The sequence below is a fragment of the Diadema setosum genome, chromosome 20 (assembly GCF_964275005.1).
Source record: "Diadema setosum chromosome 20, eeDiaSeto1, whole genome shotgun sequence".
NCBI lineage: Eukaryota > Metazoa > Echinodermata > Echinoidea > Diadematoida > Diadematidae > Diadema > Diadema setosum.
Genome location: NC_092704.1, coordinates 23479520 through 23507477, shown reverse-complemented (window position 1 = coordinate 23507477; position 27958 = coordinate 23479520). Strand labels below are relative to the sequence as shown.

The 27958-nt window shown below is 36.6% G+C and overlaps 1 protein-coding gene across 1 annotated transcript in view; it reads right to left on the bottom strand.

The window, feature by feature from the left end:
- The window catches only part of LOC140243517 (uncharacterized), a 44132-nt gene that overhangs the window by 7704 nt on the left and 8470 nt on the right, over positions 1-27958 (bottom strand). Inside the window, exons 2-5 of the mRNA XM_072323188.1 lie at positions 13584-13743; positions 9523-9600; positions 3500-3813; positions 576-692 (exon numbers count right to left, since the gene is read on the bottom strand). Coding sequence (XP_072179289.1) covers positions 576-692; positions 3500-3813; positions 9523-9600; positions 13584-13743 — 669 coding nt within the window. The remainder of the gene's footprint in view (positions 1-575; positions 693-3499; positions 3814-9522; positions 9601-13583; positions 13744-27958) is intronic.

Here is a 27958-nt window from a genome sequence, read left to right as displayed (position 1 = left end):
TTGCAGTATGCTTCCTGGTTTGTACCCTTCTCGACATGTTTTTTTTTTTTTTTTTTTTTGTTGATTGATTGATCAGTTCGGCGTATACAAATTTAGGACTTTATAGCATTTATATTAGGCCTATAACATGAAATGTCAATAATGTACACAATTTGACAAAAAGCAGTTCACGAAAAATTGAAGACGTTGTAACATTGTAATTAATAAAATATGCATATATGCGTTTGTATGTGTGTTTGTGTGTTTATGTACACAATTTGATTGACTGCTAGTAATCAGTTTGGCGTCAAAGACATTAAAATTTAGGATGTTAATTCATCATTTATACAATATATATATATATATATATATATATATATATATATATATATATATTAGAGAGAGAGAGAGAGAGACTATGTACATAATAGCTAACCCTCATTACACCATCTATTCTAGTCCAAGTTACGTCTTGATAATGCCTTGTGTGGGTTTACATAAAACCAAACCTCTCTGATAAAAACCACTTAGAAAGAGAAAGACTGCACGGATAGGGACGTTAGATCGCGTAAATCTATAGTCATAATAGTATTTACCTGCTCGGCGACAAATATTCCAAACTCGAGTTTTTGGTGTAGCAGGAAAGGGACCAGATTGCGCAGTAGGATGTGCAGGCTCTCAAAACGTTGACGAAAAGGAATGATTATCGCCACCTGAACAAAATTTCACACAACGATTTTGTCATTACACCACAAAGTAATGTGTTTACATGAAACCAAAAAAAAAAAAAAAGGTCGAAAAAATCTTAAAAGGTTATAACCCTATAGTGTATATATAAATACAATTTTTCAGGAGTCTAGAACTTCAAGGGTTTCCCCAATAGCCTGATACATTTCAAATTGAGCGATTCATACATCGAGAGTTCGAGGGCTGGAATATATAATCTTTCATTCATGGTAATGACGAAAATAAAACTTTCATAAGTTCATGTGCCTTTACTAAGTTTTCAGTTCTCCGATGATTTTATTAGGGCAAAAATGTTATGTGCAAAACCGTCAGGTGTAAGAATGTCTGAGGTGAAAATATCAGGTCAGGTGTAAAAATGTCAAATACAAGACTATCAAGTGTAAAATTATCAGGGTTAAGAATGTCAAAGGTAGAAATTTCAGAGATGACGTTATAAGGTGCAAAACTTTTAGAGGTACAGAAATATCAGAGACGAAGCTGTGATATTAATTGATATATATATATATATATATATATGCTGCAGGTAATAACAACACAGGCATAATGCTGGAGGCACATGTGCTGGAGATTAAATGTCAGGGGGAAAAAGTTACACAGACTGAAATGTCAGCGTGAAATAATCGCGGATTTGTTCTTGTATAACGCTACTCCAGTGTAGGTACGGTAGCCGGACTGAAATCTACAAATTGTATAATGCCATTCAAACATAACTGAAACCACAGTGTATAGAGGAAAGCATTGAATATTTCCGTACATGTGCCGAAGATACAATTATTATCGTGATTATACGACTCATACGCGTAGACTTTCGTATGCATATACATTATTCCCCTCATCTGCATGATTTTGATTCGTGTAGTATCAGAAGTGTCGCATTTCATGGAATATTTCCTGATTCAACCTCTAATGGACGGACGAAAAGAGACGAAGATAATCATACGGGTTCATAAACAGCAGCGAACTTGCTAGAAATGAAAGAAAAACAACCACACATCCGATGAAGCCTACATATAACCAGACGCCTGATGTGTCCATTATGCGTGCGGTTACTTTTTTTTTCTCTTGGCTTATCAATGAGCAAAACTTGTCGGTATTGTGATCGTTTGATTCTTCCACCATGCATGATATTGTCATTTTCGATTTCATTTTCTAGAAATGAATGAGAAATTACGACACTTCATCCGGTATGAGGAAGCTATACACACAAAATAATCAGATTCCTCTATCTAATTGTGTGGACTTTTTTTCTTGGCCTATCAAGGAGCATGATTATGATGACATTTTTTTTTTTCAAAGATACAGTCACATTCAATGCCTCCTGAAAATAACGCAGTCGATGTTCATGCACTTTACTGTAAACAACCTTTTGAGATTTTTAAATTGAAAATGCTGTTGTACATAATCATATCTATGATGTATTCTCGAAATGTATGTTCTTACGGCACGAAGTTTTACCAGATTACCTATATAGTGTATTCATTTGCATCTAAATTGAGGCAACATTTCTATTTCATAATACGGACAATCATTAACACGAACTTTGTCCCTTGTAAATCACATGCCACAGTAGATAGGGAAACTATGCTAATAATTAAACGCAGCCTGGACTCCGTGAAATCAGAAATTTTCGATTTCGAAAATCACATGTACAAGAGCTGCACGCGCTGCGACATCGAACAAATCTATCTTTTTGCATTTCCTTTTTTCGTTCACGTTCCTTTCACTTTTCTTCAATGTGATAACCATATACCCTGCTTAGATTGTTTTACTATGGCCTTCGTATACATTCGTGCCTTGTTTTGTACCATCCTGCATGTTCTCTTTGTAAGGCCAACTAAAGTGGTTTCAAAATGATAGAGTACAAATATGTACATAAATTTGTTCCACTTAAGAAAGCTTTCTACGTATTCTGAAACCGTATCTCCTGTAGAAAAACAAATGATTTGTAACATGATTATTTCAAGGAATTGTATGCGATATATGTGAACTGTCATGTCACGTGACCAACCCACTGATACTGATTGATTGATTAATTGATTGATTGATTGATTGATTGATTGATTGATTGACTGACTGATTGATTGATTGATTGATTGATTGATTGATTGATTGATTGATTGATTGATTGATTGATTGATGACATAAAAGCACGAAGTCGAGATCGGGTTCAGCGTCTGCTTGCGATTCACTCCAGCAGTTTTTAGAGAGCTCAGCTGCAGCGAGGCAGCTGTGCATGCAGCTCTAGCTGCTGCCGCCCCCGGCTGCCACTAGCAGACTGGCATGACTGGTCTCGAAACCGAATGTACCAGCTTTGCGGGAGAAACTGCATAATTAACTACCCACAAACTCATTAGCCAACAGGTTCCACCTTGCCCTATCGACTTTGCTCCAACCATATAAAGTTCATCTTCATCTTTCATTAATTATTGGTTCAGATGCAATTACTATGGGAAACAGACATTATCCATGAAAACACATATTCGATTATTCATTTGCACGACTCAGATACGATGCAGCCTCCCTAGAAGGGTCTAAATGCTGCATGAGCTTATAGTTGTAGTACCGTGGTCTTCTTAGCCCCGGATTTCCCTACCATGCAGCGCAGATAGAAAATCTAATTAGATCAATTGATTTAAATTTAGCAACATCCTGATGTTATTTGTAAGCTATTATGTTAATTAGAAAAAAAAAAGAAACAAACTTATCCATAGCTCAGACAAACCGTCCACCAAACAAACACAAAGATAATCTCATCGACAAGCAAGTACTATACCTTCCATTTCGGTTTGCAGGAAATGGGTACCCAGTGACCACCAGGCAAGTAAAGGTGGGTGCCCACTTCCATGCTCAAACTGCTCTCGGCCGCTCCTTTCCTCTCCGACTTCTTCTTTTCGGCTTCATTCTTCTCCTCGGCTTCGTCCGGTTTGAGGTCGTCACTAGCCAGCGAGCGCTTCCGGGTCAAGATCTCCCTCACGACGTGATTGGCTTCCTCGGTCAGACGGCGCACCCTCTCGGTAAGATTTTTGAAGACGGTTTTCTCAGAATACGCGAGATCAGAGTACGAGATGTTTGCAACGTACTTGATTCCTGGAAGGAAAAGAATGAAAAAAAAAAAGCAGGTGCAAGATAAAGGCATGGATAGGAACGTTACACACCACCACATGACGCTCAAGCACATACGATTCCTCCCTCAATTTCTTTTTCTCCTTTCTCTTTTTTTCTTTTTCCTTTGAATTCCTCCTCCTTGTTTCGTCTGATTACATCATTCATCCTACACGTTAGGATCATCTTTCTGATGTTCTTCATTCTTTAATATATAAATATATATATATATATATATATATATATATATATATATATGTAAGAAATGAAATTACTTCTCTTCATATGGGTTTCACCACAACCTTAAACACAAATTCGAGTACAAGGAAGTCACTCGAGGAAATCCAGTGCCAGATCAAAACAAATTAAGACAAGGAAAAGTAGAAATTACGCGGTGCGTAAAATATGTCCCCGCCGGAAGTAGCATTTAGCAGCAAAATGTACAATATCGGTAAAAAATCAAGGTCAAAGGTCAAAGAAGTCAAAGTTCAAAATTCTGTGTAGAAGTTTTGAAGCCCTCACCTAGTGCCATCACAAAAAGCAAGCGGAATCGAAATCGGGTTTTGATAGAAATGGCGAAGGAGTAGCATTTTGTAGCCAATGTACAATATAGGTCAAAAATCAAGGTCAAAGGTCAAAGAAGTCAAAGGCCAAAATTCTGTGTAGAAGTTTTGAAGCCCTCACCTAGTGCCATCACATAAAGAAAACGGAATCGAAATCGGGTTAGAAATGGCAAAGGAGGAGCATTTTGTAGCCAATGTACAATATAGGTCAAAAATCGAGGTCAAAGGTCAAAGAAGTCCAGGGTCAAAATTCTGTGTAGAAGTTTTGAAGCCCTCACTTACAGACTGTAGTGCCATCACATAAAGCAAACGGAAGTGAAATTGGGTTAGAAATGGCAAAGGAGTAGCATTTTGTAGCAAAATGTACAATGCAGGTCAAAAATCAAGGTCAAAGATCAAAGAAGTCAAAGGTCAAAATTCTGTGTAGAAGTTTTGAAGCCCTCACCTAGTAACATCACATAAAGCACACGGAATCGAAATCGGGTTAGAAATGGCGAAGGAGTAGCATTTTGTAGCAAAATGTACAATATAGGTAAAAAATCAATGTCAAAGGTCAAAGAAGTCAAAGGTCAAAATTCTGTGTAGAAGTTTTGAAGTCCTCACCTAGTGCCATCACATAAAGCAAACGGAATCGAAATCGGGTTAGAAATGGCGAAGGAGTAGCATTTTGTAGCCAATGTACAATATAGGTAAAAAATCAAGGTCAAAGGTCAAAGAAGTCAAAGGTCAAAATTCTGTGTAGAAGTTTTGAAGCCCTCACCTAGTGCCATCACATAAAGCAAACAGAATCGAAATCGGGTTAGAAATGGCGAAGGAGTAGCATTTTGAAGCAAAATGTACAATATAGGTCAAAGGTCAAAGTCAAAGGTCACAACTGAAATTCTGTGTAGAAGTTTCAAAGCTCCCATGTAGTGCTATCATATAAAGCAAACAGAATCAAAATTGGCTAATAAATGACAGAGAAGTAGCAAATTGAACATTTTGATCACACACGGACGCACAGACAGACGGACGGACAGACAGACGGACGGACACACGGACACACACACACGTACGGAGCCCGTTTCATAGTCCCCTGCTCGAACTCGTTCGGCGGGGACAATAAGACATTACTTTGTTGTATACACACTGATTTCTTTCTCTCCATTGATTTTTCTCTCCAATGGACAAAACCAAAGATGTGGTGATATAAAACATCACAAGGAAGTAGCCATTGTATTTTTTTTTAAGAATGAGACATTACACATGAAACTGGACAGACCATTTGACTTCATCTTATCTTGGCACACACACACACACGCACACACACACACACACACACACATATATATAATTATGTGTGTGTGTTTCTAAATATAAAATCATTATCACATGTACTGCTGAATACACTATACATGATAAGTATAATAATGAGTATAAAGTATACTAACTATGTCTTCCTTGTTCCAATGTGCTTATTATAATTTATAAACGAAAGAAAAATGCATGGAAAGTCAACTTACTCTTTTGCTGCGTTGGAGTAGGAAGTTCGCATAGATGAGCTAATAATAGAAAGATAAAAACAGACATGACCATCAATGCCTTCAATGTTGTTACAAGCTGTTTCGAAAGTACTACAGTTTTTGCGACATTTCGGTGCATATGTCGTCATCGAGGGATGGGAAGACTATAAGAAGAGATCCCGTCATAAGTGCAATAAAAAGATATAAAGAACACAATTTTATATCTATTTCAATGAAAGCATATTCTTTCAATATATCACTGACATAATAAAGAGTATTATTATTGTCACCACTGTCTTCTGCTTCTGAAAGAGGTAAAGCAAGGGTTTATTCATCATGCTTAAAATATGAAACTTTATGAAATCCGCGTTATATTTTTTCTCATACCTTTCAATAAATCTGTCGACACGAACTGTACAAATTGTTTTACCCATTTAACTATATAGGGCGAAGAATGCTCAAGGATTGAACCAAACCCGTCAAAGCCTATGACTCTTGAATGGATTATCAGATTCTTTCGAAAATTCACTGGGGTATTTAACAAATATTTTTGTATTCGCTGAATCCACACACAATACATTTTAGGGTAAATTCCTCCTTCATGGTTCCGAGAACGTTTCAATAATCTTCCGCCGTTCTGCGGTGACAATATATCAGAAAAGACAGCCAATTATTTCCTTGAAGGTACATTATATTTCCTTCTATTTGCAGTGTATGGATGCCAGAGAAGACTGCCAATTATTTCCTTAAAGGTTTTATATAATTTTATACGCAACAACGAAGGAGCAGACCTTAGAAGGCCAGACACCGCGAGGCCACGGGGTAAAAAAGAAGATATTAATTCAAGGTAACTGAGAAAGACGATCTATTGACAGCGTTAACGCTCTATGATTGTCATATCGACAATAATGCATTGAATTAACTCACAACTGTCCTTCTAATCTGCTGAAGATGATAAACTACACTGGTCTAAGCTCCCATTTTATTAACGGTATAGATAACCAACCGGTAATAAATGCACAACTCACCAAACCTGTTGAATATACTGTATAATGCACATATCACTGCATATAGGAGCTACACTTATGTGGACGTCGGCATTGGGGCATTTGTAAAAATATTGCCCTCGGTTTTGTTTTGTTTTTTCTCGTCAAGGTATATCTGTTTTGGCTCAGTGGATAAGATCGCACACACTGAGTCTCTTTGGATTCTCGGTTCGATCCGATTTTCTTCAAGAGTTCAAGATCATTCTCTTTTTCTCCGTCTCATCATATATTTTTTTTTTGTCCTTAATCTGAGACACTTTTTTTTTTTCAAAATCAATTATTCTGAATCATGCAAAGGTCAATACAAGCATAAAACAGTTGCAATCATAGTTCAATTTACATCACATGAATATTCTGTATGTAACGGATTTTATCATCTAATGCTCAAATACCTCTTGTTTTGGCAATATCATTACAATATACCAGAAACTAATATCTAAATTCTTTTATAATAAAAGATGCAATAAAACGCTGATTTCTGCATGTATTCTTCCATGATATATAACTTAAAAATTGCGTATTCCATAAAATTGACTATTGAATTAATAATTCTTTTTACAAAGTTCATACCCGACGACTATAATATTCTCATCTGTGATATTTTCGCTTGAACATTCAAAAATAAGGTCACTATATAATTCTTGCCCAGATGTTTCTTATTTTCGGACAGTACAACAATTCATGCATGAAAGATTAATTTTCATTACAAAATGTACACTGTGCAGTAAATTATCTTTGAAAGGTATAAAATTATTTATCACTTTAAAATTAAACATCATCTCATCATACTCAATAACATATACGCGCAATGTACATGAAAGAATAGAAATACAAACATAAGTAATCAATAAAATGGGGCACATTATACTTTACACGGGGATTGCAGAAATAGGCATAGGAGATGGAGGGGGGCGCTACAAAGTTATCATAGTTTATAATATATTTGTAAGTTATGTTTGCACTGTATTATTCTCTCGTCCGTCGAATGTTGAAAAATATTATTGATGATGTTATTTTGTATTGAAACTGTTAAAAATATTCATGATGTTATTTTTAATCGAAATGATGAATAATACAGAAATAAAACCAAACAAACAAACAAACAAAGCGAATCTTGCAGATTGTGGCTCCCAACAGTTATTATATACAATGTATCAAAGAAAGAAAGAAAAGCGTCGTCATCAAATTCAGTTCATGTTTCTTAGTCAATTAGGCAAATTAAACATGAATATATTCATTTAAGAGTACATTATTTATCTATTGTTGTGTGAAAATTATTTGCTTCAGAATGGTCTCATATTCAAGTAATGTGTGGTCGATCGTTAACGGCCCGTTAACGATCGCCCCGACACTGTACAGGCACGCTAACCTGGAAACACTGAACTTCACATTACTTGAATATGAGACCATTCTGAATCAAATAATTTTCACACAACAATAGATATATAATGTACTCTTAAAAGAATGCCACAAGGATTGGAACAGTCATCCCCCAGCATTCCCACTGATTCCCACTGATCAGTTACCATAGCCATCCCCTTTAAAGAAATTCAATTTATATTGGATTTCTGTAATTGTTACGATCAATCGCACTTGGATTATTTTCCTAGAGACTTATTCTACAAAGCCTATGTAGCTTTACTCGTAAGAAATTACACAAGTGGAAATAAAGGAACTTTTTATACGCATACTCATTATGACGTGTAACATTTCATCGAGATACACAATTGAAGCATTTTGCAGTTTTAAAGAAAAAGTTTGTATTGCCGAGCAAATTGAGGTAACGTGAGTCAGTCGCGATATCAATAACTTTATAAAGCACCATCACTTGCTAAGTAATTTTGTTGACTGACTTATCCTGTCTGTCGTAGTATACCAGTGTAGCAGTATTTGGATTTCACAAACAATGGTGTCGCACAAACATGCTGGTGATAGAAAACGATCATACGTGGAGATTTGAAACCAAGGCCAATGCAGTATAAACAAGTTTTGACAATTTTAACAATCTGCCAAACTGATCTATTGTCGAATGAGGAGCCATAACCATTTCCTTACTTTCTACCATATAATATTGGTATGTGTTCTTTTTATTCAATAAAAATAACTAGTTTATTACTCAAGGACGAATGTGTGCACATGATGTTATAACAAACAAACAAACAAACAAAACATTTCGTTACCCCAACTGTGTAAAGGAAAATAAAGAGTTCGCTGTGGCCGGAAAAGGAAAATTTTTGTATTTATGCAGTGGCAGATTTAGGCGCCCCGCCCCCTTTAATTTTGTAAAGGCGCCCCCCCCCCCCTTTTACGGAATTCCTGGATCCGCTCCTGATATATATATATATATATGTGTGTGTGTGTGTGTGTGAAATGAAATGAATTGAAGCAAAACAAAATTAAATGAACAGCAATTATATCATTTGAAATGACACGATATAAAAGGATACTAAATGAAATGCTGTCTGTGATCAATCACTCCTAATTTTAAACTACTAGTAATATTTAAGGGCAAATCATGTGGCAATGGAAAAATACCAGCAAAGTCATAAGAGCATAATACCATGGACTGGAAACAAAACTCACCGGAACTTCCTCTTCTGTACGCCACTTTCGGTTTGAAAATCTGAGTTAGATTCGGTAGGACGTGCACAGGCTTCAGCTCTGGGAATGACACGAAAAAATAGTAATATTGACAGGAAAATTCCACTCTTTCTATACAGAGGGATTTGAATACAAGGTTTAAAGGGATGGTACTGTATTGATGGAGATGAGATTGAGCTTTCAACTTTTTTGCGAGATACTAAGAAGTCTTTTAAGAAATGTTACAGAGCATACCATTCTAAGAGGGATTGAAAGTGTATTTCATTAGAATCGGTTTCAGAATGGCTGATATATCCAAAAACGAAGCATAACAAAGCGATCCTAATAAAAGTTGGGTTCCGTCTTTGATTAGTAGCGCTTTGTTTCGGATATCTCGGCCATTTCAAAACCTGTTCTTATCAAATAAACATTGAATTCCTCTTGGAATTACATGCTCTTTCATATTTCATGTTTCTCATTATCTCACCAAAAAAAAAGAAAAAAAAAAAGTTAGAAACCGGAAGTAAGGTCTCAAACAAAACTTTAAAATTCCTATAAGGTAACACTCAAAGAATATTGAACTTTCCGTTGAAATCATAGTGTTGAAAAAAATTGTGAAATTTTAAAGCTAAAACATAGTTTCCATTTTGACTGAAGAAACTGTCGATTTTCATGCTCTTAATTGGATACAAATACATAAGAATATGTGAAATAACGCTTTGATAACACGATTCCAGTTGGGTAACGACGAAAATGCGAAAGGTATGCTGGAAGTAACGCAATCTTTATAGAGCACACACAATCTTGGTAGCTAGGTGATGTTTAATGTTCCACATGGATTACAATGTATCGGCCCATAGCAGAATCCATCGCGCGAGAGGCCATTGCATGCAGCTTGTTTAAGGGGAAATCCAATCCAAACATAAGTTAGTATGATAAAAAAGTAAAATATTACGAGTTCAACAGTAAAAATCTGACCGAAATCGGATGAAAAATAAGGAAGTTATGATATTTTGAAGTTTGGCTAATTTCTGCAAAACAGTTTTGTACAGTGGATATGAATATGCAGATGAGTGAGCTAACCGTGTCATAACCTCACAATTTTCTATTGATCGTGTACAAAAAAAAAAAAACCCGAAAATTTAATGTTTCTGTCATTGAAGTTTGAAACATGATGTTAAAGCTCCTTGTTGAATAACTTCAGAATAGTGATCAGTTAGATAAACCAGGATTTAAGCCACGCGCATGATTGCGTTTGAATGAAAAAGTAGAAATTTCAAAATTTCATGTACAAACTATAATTTATGGCAAGTTATGAGGGGATGACATGCTCACTTTGCCATTTGCATGTTCCCGTTCAAGAACCGTTTCTTGAAAAATTAGCTAAACTTCAAAATGTCATAACTTCCTTGTTTTTCATCCGATTTCGATCAAAATTTCACCGTTGAACTCGTAATATTTGACTTTTTTTATCAGACTGGATTTCCCCTTTAACAGCATAGGATTCACTACCTTGCAGGACACCATTCGATCATCACATACAAGTAGCGTTTTACATAATACCAACTGTACTGAAAGGGGAATAAGAGTCGGGTACACCGACTTTGATCATTTCACACTTTTGATCTCAAATACTCCACACCAATTCATTATCCCCGCAAATCGCGTCAGCCAGACAAGTTTCTGGGTAAGTCTTCCGATATCTATTGCAAGCAAATTACAGATGGCTGGAAAAAAAAAATTGATTGTAAGCCCATCTGAGAACTATGTCTTATATACTGTAGTCTCTTGAATACTAAGATACAATGAACATCAGTTATATCACATAATACCTTATACACATGAATTGAATGAATGAATGAGGTCGTGATCTCACAACTCTTCCATCACTGGGTTTTGAATATCGAAACAAAAACCATTCATCGGTTAACCAGTTGACTTCGAGGACATTATGATGAAGTGTCACTGGCTCATACGTGGTAGACTATACACCATGTCCCTATTAATGAGTTAACAATTTGGCAAACTGTACGTATAGAGCTCCTCGAAATACAAAAATAGGTCTATTGAAGTGATGCTTTATGTTGCAGTAACGTAATGATGCAACTCTACGATATTATGATGCGAATAAAATTATGAATGACAGGGAGGTCGGGAAGGGGGCGAAGGTGGTCATTGACTCCAAATGCACAGGTCAATGAACCCCTTGTGGTCACTTTCGTCTGGATGTGGGCCACCACAACAGGTCTGTTTCACTATGACGTCATGACAAAGTTTTACACATCCTCGTTTGTGTCTATTAATTTGCTCCAATGGAGGAGACACGTTTACTATGCATTCAAGCAAGGTACCTGAAATTAGCGCAGCAATATCCATAGAACACAATATAACTGAAAGTTTGAGGAAAATCGAGCGATCTATTCAAAAGTTAAGAATTTTCGAAATTTCAGTGCCGCCAATTGCTGGACGAAAAAACTACTATGAGCTTGTGATGCCGCATGTGTAGAACGATATGAAGAAAATATAAAGAAAATTCAACATATTCTTACTTTTCTCTCAAAATAAAATAGCATTTGACTTAGCAAACGTAGTGACAAGTCAACGGAATGTACACTTTAACAAAAAGATACATTTCGCGAAATTCTTTGTATTTTCCTTATATCGCTCCACGCATGTGACGTCATCTGTTGTAGTCTACCCCATCCAGCAGTGACTGCGCAGAAATTCACACAATTCATAACTTCTCAACGGATTATCTGATTTTCCTCGAACATTCACCTATTTGTTCTGCTGATATTGCTGCATTCACTCAATCCACACGTGTATTATACGGTGACACCTTGTCTTTGAATGAACGGATAAATGAAGAATTATACATAAAGGAAAGATACCAGTGAATCGATAATTAGGTGTGTCTAGCTTGGTGATATTTCGTTCAATCATCTGTTTCAGAGTCGACGCGTTGATAGCCTGCTTTCCATCAAGGTGTCCATGGGTCCACTGAAAATCTACAATTTCAAGGAAATGAAAAGTTCGCATCAATACCGTTCTATACTCCCCTTGAATCATTAAAACAGTAATGGATCAAATTATGTAGTCGGCCTCGACTTTTATTTGAAATAACCCCTCAGCCTGTCAATCATGTTAATTTATTCCCCCATAAAGCAGCAAAATTAACATAATTAACCGAATAATCGTGTAAATTAATGTCATTTCTGTCCTTCATTTACAAGTCTACTCTATAAAACTAAGGTCACATCATTTCTACATGAGACAGTTATAAACACAATTTCCCTCATCATTGGCATCACGACACTGATTATCGACATCGCCAGGGTGATAATCATTATTGCCATCACGCTATATATTCAATAAGACCGTTCTCATCGTCAAGATCATCGACGGCATCATCCTAGTCACCGTCATCACCGGCAGTGACCGTTTTTCATCGTCATCATCACCATCATCTTGTAAAATTATTACCTCCGCCAAGGGAGGAGTTTGTATTTTCTTCGGCGTTTGTTTGTTGGTTTGTTTGTTTGTCCATGTGCAAAATAACTCAAAAAGTTGTGAACGAATTTAGATGAAATTAACAGGAAAGATTGAGAATGACACAAGGGATAGTAACAGATGATAAATTGTTGGTTGTAATCCGGGGATTTTAATGAATTCTATGAAGGATTTTGATATTTTGGCAGGTAGGGTAAACGAACATGGAACAAAAGGCTTCTATATCGGGAAATCGGGCGACTTTCAGCTCGCATACGTATGGGTGGACATCACTGATCTCTATGGAAGAACTCTGCATGTGGAAGAACAAGATCAGTGGTGGAAAGTAGCTGCTTTGCGGAGGTCTACCTGCGCTCTCAGAGTGTTTATCTAGTTACAATCATTATTTTCTTTGTCAGAATGATAATCATAATACAGTATCCTTATCACCAATATCATCGGAATCGATCATCATCACCGCCAGAAGTGACATTACCGTTATCATTTTCATTCTCTCCAAACATAATATCAATCACTGTCACCCATCATACTGCCCACAGATCAGCGTTTCTTACTCTTGTTCAGCAGGGTGTGGACATCTCTGTGTGTGGGCGCTGCTCCGAAAAACGTCAACTGCAGGCTGAACACGATGACGACAACGAGCAGGACTAGCAAGACCTTCCGGTGTTTGCTGAACTGCTTGAGTGGAAACATGGTGACAGACCCGTCAGAATCCTGGTGATAGGCATAGAAAAAAAAAAAAAAGAAGTCGCAAACACTGATTTTGTGTAAGGACTCAAAATAGGTGAGATGGGTCAACTAAGTTAGTCTTGAGTTTTTTATATTTTCTGAAAGAGCAAAACTGTATCTACATCATGGTAAAGTATTGGATCATAAAACGAATGAGAAATTGTGTTTTACCGGGTTTTCTGCAACACTTTTTTTTTTTTTTTTTTTTTTAGAATAGTGTGATTAGGTGTGTCTTATAGAGTCCCCTTTTCATTCCTTGAAAACCCTTTACACACTCTTCACTTTCAGCTCTGATAACTTTTGAAGGGATGATGCAACTGCTTTGAAAGTTGGAAGTAGTCATGAATAGAATGTATCTATATAGCATCATCAATGTCAGCTTAATCTGATAATCCCTTCATTGTCTATGCTGCACGATTTCACATCCTGCCTTCTGATCCATTCATTGCACAGCTAGCACGGCATGGTAAGATTAAGCGCTTGAATAAATCCTGGCATACTTAAAATCCTCGTTTTACGGTATATAATACTTTTTCACGGAATGTGCTTTATTTTCAATATTTAGATGGGTGAGGAGAGTCAATTTGAATTGAGTTATACATCATTTTAAAGCTTAGAGTATGCTCTTTTACAATTTGCCCTTAACTAAAAACCCATGTCTGGCGACTTTTTGTTGATTTTGTGGTGCAGGGTCACAAATTATTCAGAATCGAATTGAAATGAACTTTAAGCAATCAAGTGATTGGTCCATTTCTTCTGACAAAGTGTAGTTTGTCCGCATCAAAATGACAACTTTAAATTTAACTGCTTACCCACATTAGAAAAAGAGACTAAATGAAATTAGTTAGCTTTTTAAAGTTTCGTTCCCCGGATGTTTTCTTCCTACCTACAATGTGATATGAAAATCATCTGTAAGCTTATATGTTTTGTTTTGTTTTGTTTTGTTTTGTTTTGTTTTTGAAATGTACTTGTGAAATAATTCGTTTTGGTTTGGTCTGTTCCTTACTCCATATGCGTTTGGTAGAAGGGGTGGCCCTATTTGCGACAAATTAATGAAGGTTCCAGGTCAGTTTAGTACGAGGAGGGCTGACCAGATTTTGTCATCATCATGCACTACGTTTTGTCTGCCCCAACTGCATGTGAATAAATACAAAAGTATTTTTATCTATATTTTTTTAGTTATTGCTTTTATGAAAAGTATTTCATACGATGAAGATAAAAGCGCAAATATAATTTGACTGGACGCGAATCTAAAACTCAACAATAACTTTATGCAATCTGCACAAGATTTGAAAGATTAAACAGGATTTTAGGGATTTGAAAAAAAAAATTGAAAAGGAAATTTCCCCTTCCCCTAAGATGCACTCAATGCGTGTACGTTATATCAGATTATGCCCTTTATAGCTATTGGTGAAACACTTTGATTAGTGAAAGTGTTAGGAAACTTAGTCTGGTGCCTTTTCCATGATGTGCGACCGTCTCTAAATCTGATGGAATCTCTAAAAGAACAATTGTTATTTGCGACGTCCGACTTTCTTGAAGCTTTCAGAATAGGTATTTTAAAAACATTTCTGCGTTGCTTGGCTGAATAACTTTAAGCAGAAGTATAGTCTTTTATTTTGCGTGCTTGCGTACATTCATGCGTGCCGCACGCGTGTGTGTGTGTGTGTGTGCGTGTGTGTGTGTGTGTATTGAGGAATCGATTAGAGCGTTTAGGTAATTGGGGTGCATAGGTTAAACAGTTCGTTGTGATATAAGGTTCATTTTGATTACTGCTTTAGATCTGTTGGTGGAAGAATTATTTTGTAATATATACGTGATTTCTATTTGTCAATTTTGACTTTGTTAGCTCCACCATTTTATTTGGAAATTATGAAGGCCTGTCAGGATATGGAAAACTGTAGGGATTTTGAAAAGGAAGCTGTAAATCCAATGGCAATTAATCACAGCATATACTGCGTACAGAAGACAAAGTGTTTCTTGATTAGAATTTATTTGATGCCGGCATATATCAATTAACAGATATTTACAATAATGGATATGTGAAGCCGTTGTACATTTTCAAGGCCTTGGTATAAAAGAACGTGGCTTGTTTATTAATATATATTTACAATAAAGGACTTGTGAAACCGCTGGTATATTTCTAAGGCCTTGGTATCAAAGAAGACGGCTTTTTCTTTATCAACAGATATTTACAATAATGGACATGTGAAACCGTTGGTATACTTTCACGGCCTTGGTATAATATTGACAAGACGGCTTGTTCATCAAACGGTATTAGTGATGGTATACGAACGAAATGGAAGGATCCTGAGGCCACAGAGAGATTTAAGTACAATGATTTAGCAAATTTTGATATAGTTCTGAATATTTTTGAGAAAAGAAAATAATAATCTTCAGAACACACAATCTAGAAAATGTATGAACAGTGTGTTAAATAACTGCAAGTCAGTTTACAGATAAAGAATTTTGGATTTATGAGTAAGTAATAGCAAAGATGTAGGATCTTTGGTAATAGATGGAATCATTTTTCAGATCGAGAAGTTGAACACAATGACTTTAACATTCAGGAAATTTCAGTTTATGTCATTATCGGGTTGTGGATATCAAAGAAACAGGATACAAAATTTCGTTTTGCAGCTGATAATTCATGTTTCTCTTATCAGTTTGAACCAGGAACTTGTAGCATATTTGCATTTATTTTTGCATTGTGATAGGGTTAAATGATATGGAAATTTGTGATTGAACATTTTTATGTAAATGATTTAAATATGATTTGTGTGTGTGTGTGTGTGTGTGTGTGTGTAGGTTTTAGATTCTGGGTACAGGTGAACAGAGATAGTTTTTTTTTTTCTGTTTGTTTTTATATAACAGATTCCGTGAATTTATGTGTTTACTATATTCATCCTAATAACAATTTGATGGCAAAATTACGTGCAGTATTTTCATCTATTTTAACCATAATAAGTTCATTTGCACTTTTAGAAGATTTCATAATTGTGTTGTTTATTTTGTTAACAAACTCAAAGTAATTGTGTAAATTACATTTGCATTATTTGGAACTAGAAAAAAAAAGTTACAGAAAGAGGGAGAAAAAAAAGTCGATTGCCGCAATCGGTAAGTATATTTTGTTCCACTTAACCACATGATCATTTGACAGCGAAGAACAAGAGGCAATAGACATCAGCGAAGACTTGGCAGTCGTGCAATATACTGTGACTATACAATATACCTCTACGACTGTTTACAACGACAGTTATACTGCCCGGTGTGAATTGTCATTGTTTGTAACATTATTTTTCTAGGGTGATGAGGGAGGTAAATATCATCATAGCTGTAATGATAATGATGATTATGATGATGAGAACAATCATATATAATATAATGATAATCGTTATAACTGTATTAACATAATCATTATTAGTTGTAGTAGCTGTTTACTAAATTTGTTATCTTGGTTACAGGCCGATTTAAAATATTTTTTATAATCATTATGATATGACGTTTACAGCATGTATATGAATAAATATCATTACTAATAGCATTTTCATGATCATCGCTAATACAAAGGCCACACAAATCACAAAATTAGTAGAAGAACTTACATGGGGCTGGTGCTATCATGTTAAATTTCCAACTCGTATGACCGCCAGTTGTCACACCCAGTCAGTTTTCGTAAGATATGAAGAATATTACACCAGAACGCTTATACACCTACTGTACGTGTATATCGAACATTTATGATAGCTGACTTCAGCTCACAATAATGTCTATTGGTCGCTACACCTGTCAAATCACAAGACGCAATCCACAGGTGTCAAGATAATCCATCGTGACATGAATCCAGAAGCACGATAGTAAGGAGGGTTGTTGTTGTTGTTGTTGTTATTGTTGTTGTAATGGTATATGGGGTGTCATTGATGACGCACTGGCGAATGATGGTCTCCACTGCGCTACACGTGCCTCTTACACGATTTGCGGTTTGAGACACGCTCAATAATCGTTCCTAATCAAATCGTGTACGTGTCCTGCACATGTGGGAGCACATTGATCGCGCTAGCTGTTATGAGGTCAAAGTTCATGCACCATCATTTATATACCATCATGCTCATAATGATATGAAGTGGGTATCTCACTGGGCGGCAAATGATCGTTGCAGTTGTTGTTGGTTTTTTTTATTCGCCATTAACTTTCCCAGAGAATGTTGGTGATCTCGGGTTTCGCCTCTATCATATTGTAATTGGAACACTTGTTTGATTTGATTTGATTTGATTTATTACTTGATACATGTAGCTCCAAAACTAGGAACATTATTGGGAATATGTCTCAGTTGCGAAAGGCAGTTTTCGACTTTAAGAGCGCGACTGCAAACAAACGTCAGCGACAGTTTTTACAAAGATCAACAACCATCTCCCAATCCTTTGCCACAGTTTGTGAACTTTTGAGACCTTTTGCCTACTCTTCGTGAAGTGTCCTGCGAATTTATGGACCAACCCTAGAGGGATTCAGACTTCAGTAGACCACCGTCGAAGAATCGGGCACACATCATGAGTTCGACACCCATGAATCATTTAGTCCACGACTTATACAGCCGATGAGTCATACAGCCCATGAGTTCGACATTAAGCAAATGAGGCCCATGAGTCCGACATTAGGCGAACAAGGACCACAAGTTCGACACTAAGCAAACAAGACCCATGAGATGGAACCAATACATTAAGCCCCGTGATGCAGTGTCAAATTCGTGGGCCTTGTTTGCTTGGTGTCGGACTCATGGGTCTTATCTTGTCTAGTGTCGAACTCATGGGCTGTATGACTAATGGACCTTTTTTCAAATGTCACACTCGTGGGCCGTTTGACTCGTGGGTGTCGGTCTTGTGCGATGACCCGGAAGAATCTGTCTAAAGATGGACTCTTACTTTACCCGGCTGCAGATGTCGTGCGACAGAAGAGAAAGCAAGGAGACGAAGACAAGAAGAAGAAGAAAAGAGAGACCGTTTGGGTCGGACAGTGGTTACTTCAGAGGATCAGAGCTTATAGTGAGTAGGTACAGGGAGTAAGAAAAAATATCTTTGCAACTGACAGACTATGGTCGATATGAAAACCTCTTGCAGCAATGATGGAGATGTCACGAGCTTCAATGACTGTCTGAGAGTAGAAAATGACCTGTTTCTTGATATGATTTCATTTGATTCGTGCATTTTTCACAAAGTAGATATAACATATAGCAAACAGTTCTCGCCAAATAATCATACATGGGACTAAATTGGAAATATATGTTCATGATATATATACAGGTATATTTTATTGGAATATATATTCCAATCATAAAAAATATGCGTGAATTGAAGTAATACACGATCATTTGGAAAATCTTTGTTTGTTCAATCAGATTATTACGAACACAAAGCATCGGAACTTAAGCGGAAATCTTATTTTGATGACGGCCTCTGAGAAGAAGACATGGTTATAAGCCATTATAATGAGTACTACATTTGGAGGGGTGAGTAGAAAACGCATCAGTGCAAGGGTAAAGAATAAAGAGTGCGGGTGTGGAAGTGCAGTTTTATTTGCTTATTGCTGTCTCCATTTTTATAGAGGATTTTCGTGGATTTGTATGCAAATAAATTTTGTGTTTCTATAAACGTGTATCAGTATATTATGTGCATGTGAGTGGAGATGGGTGTGCATGTGGAGATGGTATTTGTATGTTTATGGATGTGTACCTAATGTCCGTGTGTGTGTGTGTGTGTGTGTGTGCGTGATGTATGTACGGATGTGTGTATAATAATGAGACGTGAAACGTTTTGGTGAAGTGAATATACTGTGTATGTGTTTGCAAATAATATGTGTTCGTGCTCCTTATGCTTCTATTTAGTTGAATACCCCCCCCCCCCTCCCATCCAGAAGAAGAAGACCAACCTAAGAAGAGCTCAGAAGCCTTGTCTGGAACTGATGATCTTTGCATTGAGATATATGGCTATAGTGGTGATTGTCATGCGTCGCTGTACGCCAGTCACGTGGTTTCTCGCATTGGCGAATCAAAAGGAACCTCAGCGATATACCTCAATGATGTCATATACTGTAACCGCTTGCAAATACTTACTACTGTTCCGCAATCGCTTGCAACTGTCTGAGAAAAAAAAAAAATAAATTCGCAAAGAAATTTTGAACATGTTTACAAATTCTTTGCGACAACACAAACTGTTTGCGACAATGAAAAATGTTGGTCAAGTTGATTACAACTGTTCACGAACCCTCACAAAACCTACAATTTGCTCAATACACGGTCGCAAAAGTTCATGCTCAGTGAGATACCTTCTTTAGAGGAATGAAATAGTTTTGGTTGTGGTCCTTCTAAGGTGGGTCCCACGTTTTATTAGGACCACTTTGTTTTTGGATATCTCAGCCATTTCAAAATCGATTTTCATTCAATAGATTTTGAATTCCTCTTAAAATTGTACGCTCAATGCTTAACATTGATCAAACTAATCAAAATTTTTACATTGGTGTTTCTATATACGAAATTCACATTTAAGAAGTATTTTGAAGCACTAGAGCTGTTTTTATTCATCTGCAAAATGATAAATAGTGGCTTTAAGCAAATTTTCCATTTCACCGATCGAAATATTACGCAAAAATGACATTGATCGTGATGTACTTTATCACTCGTATTAATCTACGGAACACTGGAGCCAGACCGTCATCTGAGCTCCCTCGTGGAGACGTAATGAGCTCCTTTATGGAGACAATATGAGCTCCCTCGTGGAGACTTAATGAGCTCCTTTGTGGAGATAATGAGCTCCCTCGTGGAGACAATATGAGCTCCCTCGTGGAGACTTGGTATATATTTAATATTCTTGTTTATATCTCTATGAGATTTATAATGTTTGTTTTATGTTAAGTGCTGTCTGGGGCAAATTATTTGTATAGGGCCCCATTTTTTTCTCTCTCTCTCCTTTCGTTCTTTAAAACAACAACAACAACGTCATCAGGCTAAGTAATGATAATTAGATAATAGGCCTACAGATGTTGGTATGTGGTTAGAGCAGGGCGTTGTTGTATGCACATACAGTATATATAGGGGCAAAGGCAAAGGCAGATGCAGATAATGATTATTACAATGTACCCACAAAATTTTCAGAATCATCGAGTCTCCCATTATACATTCGTCAACTACATTCGCTGGTCACACTACGGGGTAAACAACGTATAGCGTCATACCAAAGGCAGTCCAAAGAGTTTTTTTGTTGTTGTTTTTGTTATAGCTTTAACGATTATAATTGGCAGCTACTGTTGTAGAGTTGACGAGAGGCATCTACCAGCAGATGTGGGTAATGTGGTGTTATATGAGGCCAGGCTCTGAACTATCAAACACGAGGTTTCTGAGTTCGAATTTTCCCCGGTGCGATGCAATGATGCCACCCACAGCCGGGTGGTATAAATTGGCTCTCGTCAATGCCACGGAACTGTAGATTGAGCAGTGCCCATAAAGTGACAAATACTGAAGATGCTACCCTTAATGCTAATTAGTTGTTGTCTTTCTAACTGTTTCACTTTATCATTAGGCCTACTAGAATTATCCCGGTTAGTATGCTAATCACGAGCATAACTATAAAGAGTATTTTTAATCATCCCCCTAATCATTAATTTATAATTTTATGGTAGTATAAGGTCTTGCGATTTGAGTTGCACGCGAGTACGTAAAGAAAAACAATCCCTAATTTTCCCGCGGTTAGTTTCGGTTTCAGACACTTGACTGCTATCACTACCAATACCAAGGTAATTAAAAGTCAATAATCAGATGTGACTTTTATTATCACCCATGTCAAATCGATAACAAATGAGCCAATGATATTTGCTTAATCCTGGCAAAATCTCAGCCTAATTGAAATCTGAAGAGGATTAAGTTGTTGGTTTCATCATTAATAGAAGTGGTTGACCTATACCTAGGTTTAGCCGAGAGTAGATAGACTGAAATGACGTTGAAATCACCTCCTATCTTCAATTAATGATGCTTTCTCTTATATCAAAGTCTTATCATAAGATTTCCTCGTTTATTAAAGGTGAAAAACACAATGTCTTCCTTCATCATAATTTTTAAATATATCGTTTACTTCTTGTGTGTAAATTAATAAAAATTACATTGCGTCATCATCGACGGACATGCAGAAACAGTGTGTATGTTCTGCTTTTCGTGTGTGAGGTAATAAAGCACAACATAAACACACCAACTCGGCAAAGAAACGAACAGAAAATTAATAAAACCTAGACGAGCGTCCCTGCGCAACACACATATTCATACCGATTACATGATTGATATCCCCAGCGGAGACAGGCTGCCTATTCCATGCAACTCTAGACTACCAGCAAAGTTTTGCGGCAATTCACTGTAAAAATTCTGCACCGTAAAAATTCTTCACCGTCTTCAAGTTAACCTATACACATAATCAAGGTCGTCAAATTGCATTCGCAACATACATCTACTGATTAAACAATTTAAAAACACAAATTTGAAAATCCTATAAAAGGTTACCTGTACACTTGAATCAGCTTATGGTATGTCATATCCATATTTTAAATCAAAATAATGATAAATAGAAAAAAGAAAAAAGAAAGAATAGAAAAAAGAATAGAAGATTACACAGAATGACAGACATTGAAATTTAGAGTAGACTTTGGTTCAAAGAAAATGTCATGGAATTTTTGAATTCCACTTAATTGTTTTCATACAACAGATAACGCATGGAAATGACATGGAGTGACGAAGTCACGGTCTCGCAACTTTCTTGCAGGCTTGCACGACGACATCACACAAATCATGCTTTTGGTTTATAATCTAACAACTTAAACTGTCTATCCATTAAAAAATCATCACAGCTAAACTATAAACTGCCATCTTTTATTTGATGTTAATGACATTATTTAATATCTTTAATTTTCTTTCCGTAAACTACATTTGACAATAAAAGAATTTGTGTTTATTTCAGAGGGTTGAAGCTTGTGAATGACGTCATCATATCATCTTATACGCGGTTGCGATGGATATTACTGCTTCAGCTTGGCTAAAGATACATTGAACTCTAAAATTCTTGAACTTTTGTAACGTTATATGTCCACTTGTAGGTAACAGAACTTTTGTTTGCTTGATTTTTGCTGTTTTTATTACACTCAACTTCAAATTTGTTGTTGCTTTGCCTCTTCCCACCTCCCTGCTTCCTTTATGCCTTCCTTTATGCGGCATCGTAAATGGAATGTACCAGCTCAACTGGTTATTGACCAGAACAGCGACCCCTCCCCCTTCTTACTCAAGGTTTACGGTCTAATAGCTATTATGATGATTAATGGACACACACATCTATTTGCAATGTACCAGCTCAATTGGTTATTGACCCGAACAGTCCCCCCCCCCCCCCTTCCCTACTCAAGGTGTACGGTCTGATAATTATGCTGGTTGGTTGAACACATAATTATAGGCCTATAAACATTCCTGAAGGGTCTCTGTATACTAGTATGCCTTACGAAAAGGGACTGATACATCACTATCACTAGTGAACATCATTATCTGATTATAGGGGCAGCGAAAAAGGGGTGCAGCTGCAAAAAAAAGGAAAAATAATATTGACATCCAAAAGAAAACCCGACAGAAAATTTTCCGATGGTTTCGCCCCGATTCTTCTTTAAAGACGAATTCCATTCCAGTTTTAAGTTGGTCTGATAAGAAAGAGTAAAATCGTACGAGTACAGCAGTGGAAATTTGATTAAATTCGGATAAAAATTGGGGAATTTATGAAATTGTGAAGTTTCGCTAACTTCTGCAGAACAGTTCTCGTACAGTTGACATGAATATGATGTCATCATAATGATAATGATAATGATAATGATAATGAATAACATTTATATAGCGCTTAATACTGATGTTTCTAAGCGCATCAAATCGGGGAAAAAATAATATATATAACGATAAAACAAAATACAGCATTATGTACATATTATGATAACGACAGCAACAACAACAGCAAAATTAAGGTTGTGTAAACAGATGAGTTTTCAACAATGACTTAAACCTATCAACATTTTCAGCGTTACGAATATAAAAAGGGAGTTCATTCCAAAGAAGTGGGGAAATAACTGAAAAGGCCCTATCACCATAACGTGTACAGGTGCGGGGACCACGTGATAATTGGAGAGCGGAGGAAGAACGAAGAGAACGGGTTGAAGTGGAGGAGCGGAAGGAAATTAAATCTTTAAGATAAGATGGGGCAAGATTATTACATATCTTGTAAACAATAAGGAGGATTTTAAAAGTGATACGTTGATGGATGGGGAGCCAGTGGAGGGATTGGAGAACTGGAGTAATGTGGTCAGATCTTTTTGTAAGGGTCACAATTTTCCTTTGATCATGTACGAAAAAAAAGTGACGAACTTCCAATGCTTCTGTTATCAAAGTATAAAATATGAAGTTATTCCTGGTTGAATGACTTCAGAATAATGATCACTTCCATTTCGTGATTTGAGACTGGGGCGTAATTGAATTTGAATAAAAAAACAGGAAATTTCAAAATGTTAGGTATATACGAACTATGGCAAATTGTGAGGGGATGACATCATCACTTCACTGTTTACATATTCTGATAAAATTTTCATTTGTGCTAATAAAATCTTAATCCCTTATTCAGACTAACTTTCAGCTGTACTGGAATTCTTCTTCAACGATCGGGCGGGGGGGGGGGGGAGCATTGCCCCTTGACCAAAAAAAAAACAAACAAACAAAAACACCCAACAACAACAAAACAAAAACAAAACAAAAAACAAAAAAAAAAAACAAAAAAAAAACAAAAACAAGCACAAGGCGGAGCCCCCACTCCTTCACACGCACATAATACACCCAATTAATAAGAAACATCCCAGGAACCCTAAATACAGCTATCTGTTATCGAGTATAGGCAACAAGAAATCACTCAATCATAATAAACATCACGTTAAATTACGTGAAGCGCATCAACTTCATCAACGTGCCATATTGTACAGAACATGAATTCCTAACGACGAAGTAATCATGATGTATAGATGACACTGATAGTTCTTTGACCCGTGCGCTATACAAATAGCCCCTATTATTATCAAATTCAGGAAGAATCACACCCCCTGATTAACTGGCTTGTATTATTCATGTATGAATAACGAAGTGTCAACCCTAATACGTTTCGATACTTTCAGTGTAGGCCTACAGCTTTATTGTGTCTGTGCAAATGGAGTGTAATTATAAGTGAGTAATCGTTGCAAGCCATACAAAATGAAGTTACCAACAAATCTGTTCTACCAATCGCGCCAGTCAAGCTTGTACGTTATCTTAATCAATAATAAGCGGCATAATTATTATCTCACGAAGATTAATATTGAGGGAAACGTACGTTAGAACGGTCAGTTACATACCATGATCTTTACTATCATGCCTGTTCCACGCTCATCAAAGACGCCCAACATCTTACAGCCTTTATCATGGTGCGTTACCGTGAACAGAAAGAATTAACGATTCCATTTCGCTTTACAGTTTACAGAAACAATTAACGATTCCATTTCGCTTTACAGTTTACAGAAACATAGAGGTAATGATTCATACTTCAGTAACTCGGAACTACTAGAACACAACAATAACAACAAAACAACCAAAAACACAAAACTCACCTTAAAGAGATGCCACTATAGTATACGGCACATACCCCAAGGTATATACACAATTATTGCTTTGAGGTATTAACTCCCGCAATGATAGGCTTATAATATAATGGTGCACTGGGACGGAAACTGGCAAACAAAATCCTCAGAATGATTGCTTGCGCCTATAATGTATGGAATAAATTCCCCCTATAGAGTATGGGATTTGACTAAGTCAACCGTAGATACACTAAGTAAACAATATAATTGTATAGAAAATAGCATACATACTTATGATACAGGCCGGCAGTGCATGACAAAAGTTATAGTGCACGCAAAATATAACGATTGCAAACGATAACCCACTATCGATGTGACTATCGGTTTTTGCTCCCTCACTTTAATCATCGAGTACTTATCGACGCGATTGCGCCACAACCGCTATATGCTTTGCTCGATATTATCGTTATTCTCGATTCTCGCTGGCTATGCCAGCAACTTATCTGTGTGGGACTGGACTTTCAGCGGTAGATTTAAACATGGAAGCTGAAAACAACAGCAGGTTCGCTACTTTTACAGAGACTGATCTATAGATAAGGACACAAAGAAAACAAAGGATGTCATCAAATACGCCCTACGAATTTTAGACTCCTACTGTTCTGAAAAAGGAATCAATCCGACGGATATTAAGCAAGTCAACCCAAGATTTGGGCTGCTTTCACCGTACATTCTACGCGGAAGTGCCCCGTAGATGGGCAGCGTATGTACGGTATTATACTCTAAGCGCTCTTTGATCACGCTATATGCTATGAACTTCTACAACACACTTTCGGCATCCACATTTTCAGCAACGGTGACTACAATGCCTGGCACGAGCCTTGTTTTTAAATCCAGTAGATCCCTAATCCTACAATACATCATCTAGTCCTGGTCCTGAACCCAGTGCAGTAAGTAGGGCGTCACTCTAACGTGCTACATCCATACGAATAGAGCTATTCGGTCTAACGTTAGTCACCAAAGAGTATAGAAGCTACAGCTTCTATACTCTTTGGTTAGTCACTTAACGTTAGTGTTAACTGAACGTTGGTCTTAACATATCGCACTGTACTGTTTACTTGCACGGTTAGATCTATAGATCTAGATATAGACCCTAGACTCGATAGTTGAATTTGGATTTTCAGGATTTTGTCTACACAGGTCACAGGTTCAAAGAAACTGGTATTGTCTAGACACGTCATGCACGTGTAGAATCTAAAGTGATCTAGGCTTTCGTATGGTTCGCCTGGGTATGTATGCTATTTTATATAACACATAGTGCATGACATCTTATTGCACTATAACAAGTACCAAGCACCTCCAAATTCTGAATTTGCCCTCAGGCAGTTATATTCAATTCGGCCTGCGGCCTCATTGAATATAACTGACCTTCGGGGCAAATTCAGAATTATATGTCGGTGCTTATATTGTTATAGTGCATTCAGCCTCATGCACTATATATATATAATATTACATGGGGTAGTCAAATACCGGTTAGTGCTTGGCTAAACACAGTCACGTGATGGAGGCACATTGGTTATGTTCGCCCATAGGCAGAACATTTTGTAATGTTCTCCCATGGGAAAACATTTTCACGTAACAAATGACAAACGATTGAACGATCATATTTTTCACGCAATCGATAGGATTTGCCTATTCCATACAATGTTAAACGCTGGTGATTTGACAAACCCATATAATATAACAGATGATGACTTTTGTTGTCGGGAACATGTACAAACGTTCCTGCACCCTCAGGGTTTGAAATGCTATTTCGGGAGGCTATAAGTCCCTCGACTTCGTCTCGGGACTTACGGTATATAACCTCCCTCAATAGCATTTCAAACCCTTTAGGTGAAACATTCGGTATGTTCCCTCCCCCGCCAGTCATCATCTATAAAATGTGTACAGAACCATGCACCATACACACGCATGGAAGACTTGGATAAAACAATTTCTCACGATTGTGTATATCAGTTTCTTCTAGGTCCAATTCTCATGAATTACTCACTGATCACAAGTCCTCAATATCTCGCATGAGTCATCCATGTGCAAAAGTATCATACTTTTGATATACTGCACCACATTTACTAATTCGCGTACAATGTTAATAATGATAATGATAATAATAACAATGATTGTAATAATAATAATAATAATAATAATAATAACAATCACCTAATAATAATAACAATGATGATGATAATAATAATAATAATAATAATAATGATAATAATCGCCTAAGAGCAGAAATGGGTTATTTCGGGAAAACATTTTTTTTTTTTTTTTTGCGAATCTTTATTCTGTTACCCATAATGTATCGTATTGTACATTCTTTTAACCTAGATGCTAATTTCCACTGTATAGCATACTTTCATTGCAAAGAAAAAGGACACAAAACTACACACTTCGTTTTCAACCGGAGAATGATAAAGCGATAAAGATTAGATTTATAGTCTGTGCAATCTTTTCCAAACTATTTTGCCATTAAAAAAAAAAAAAAAAA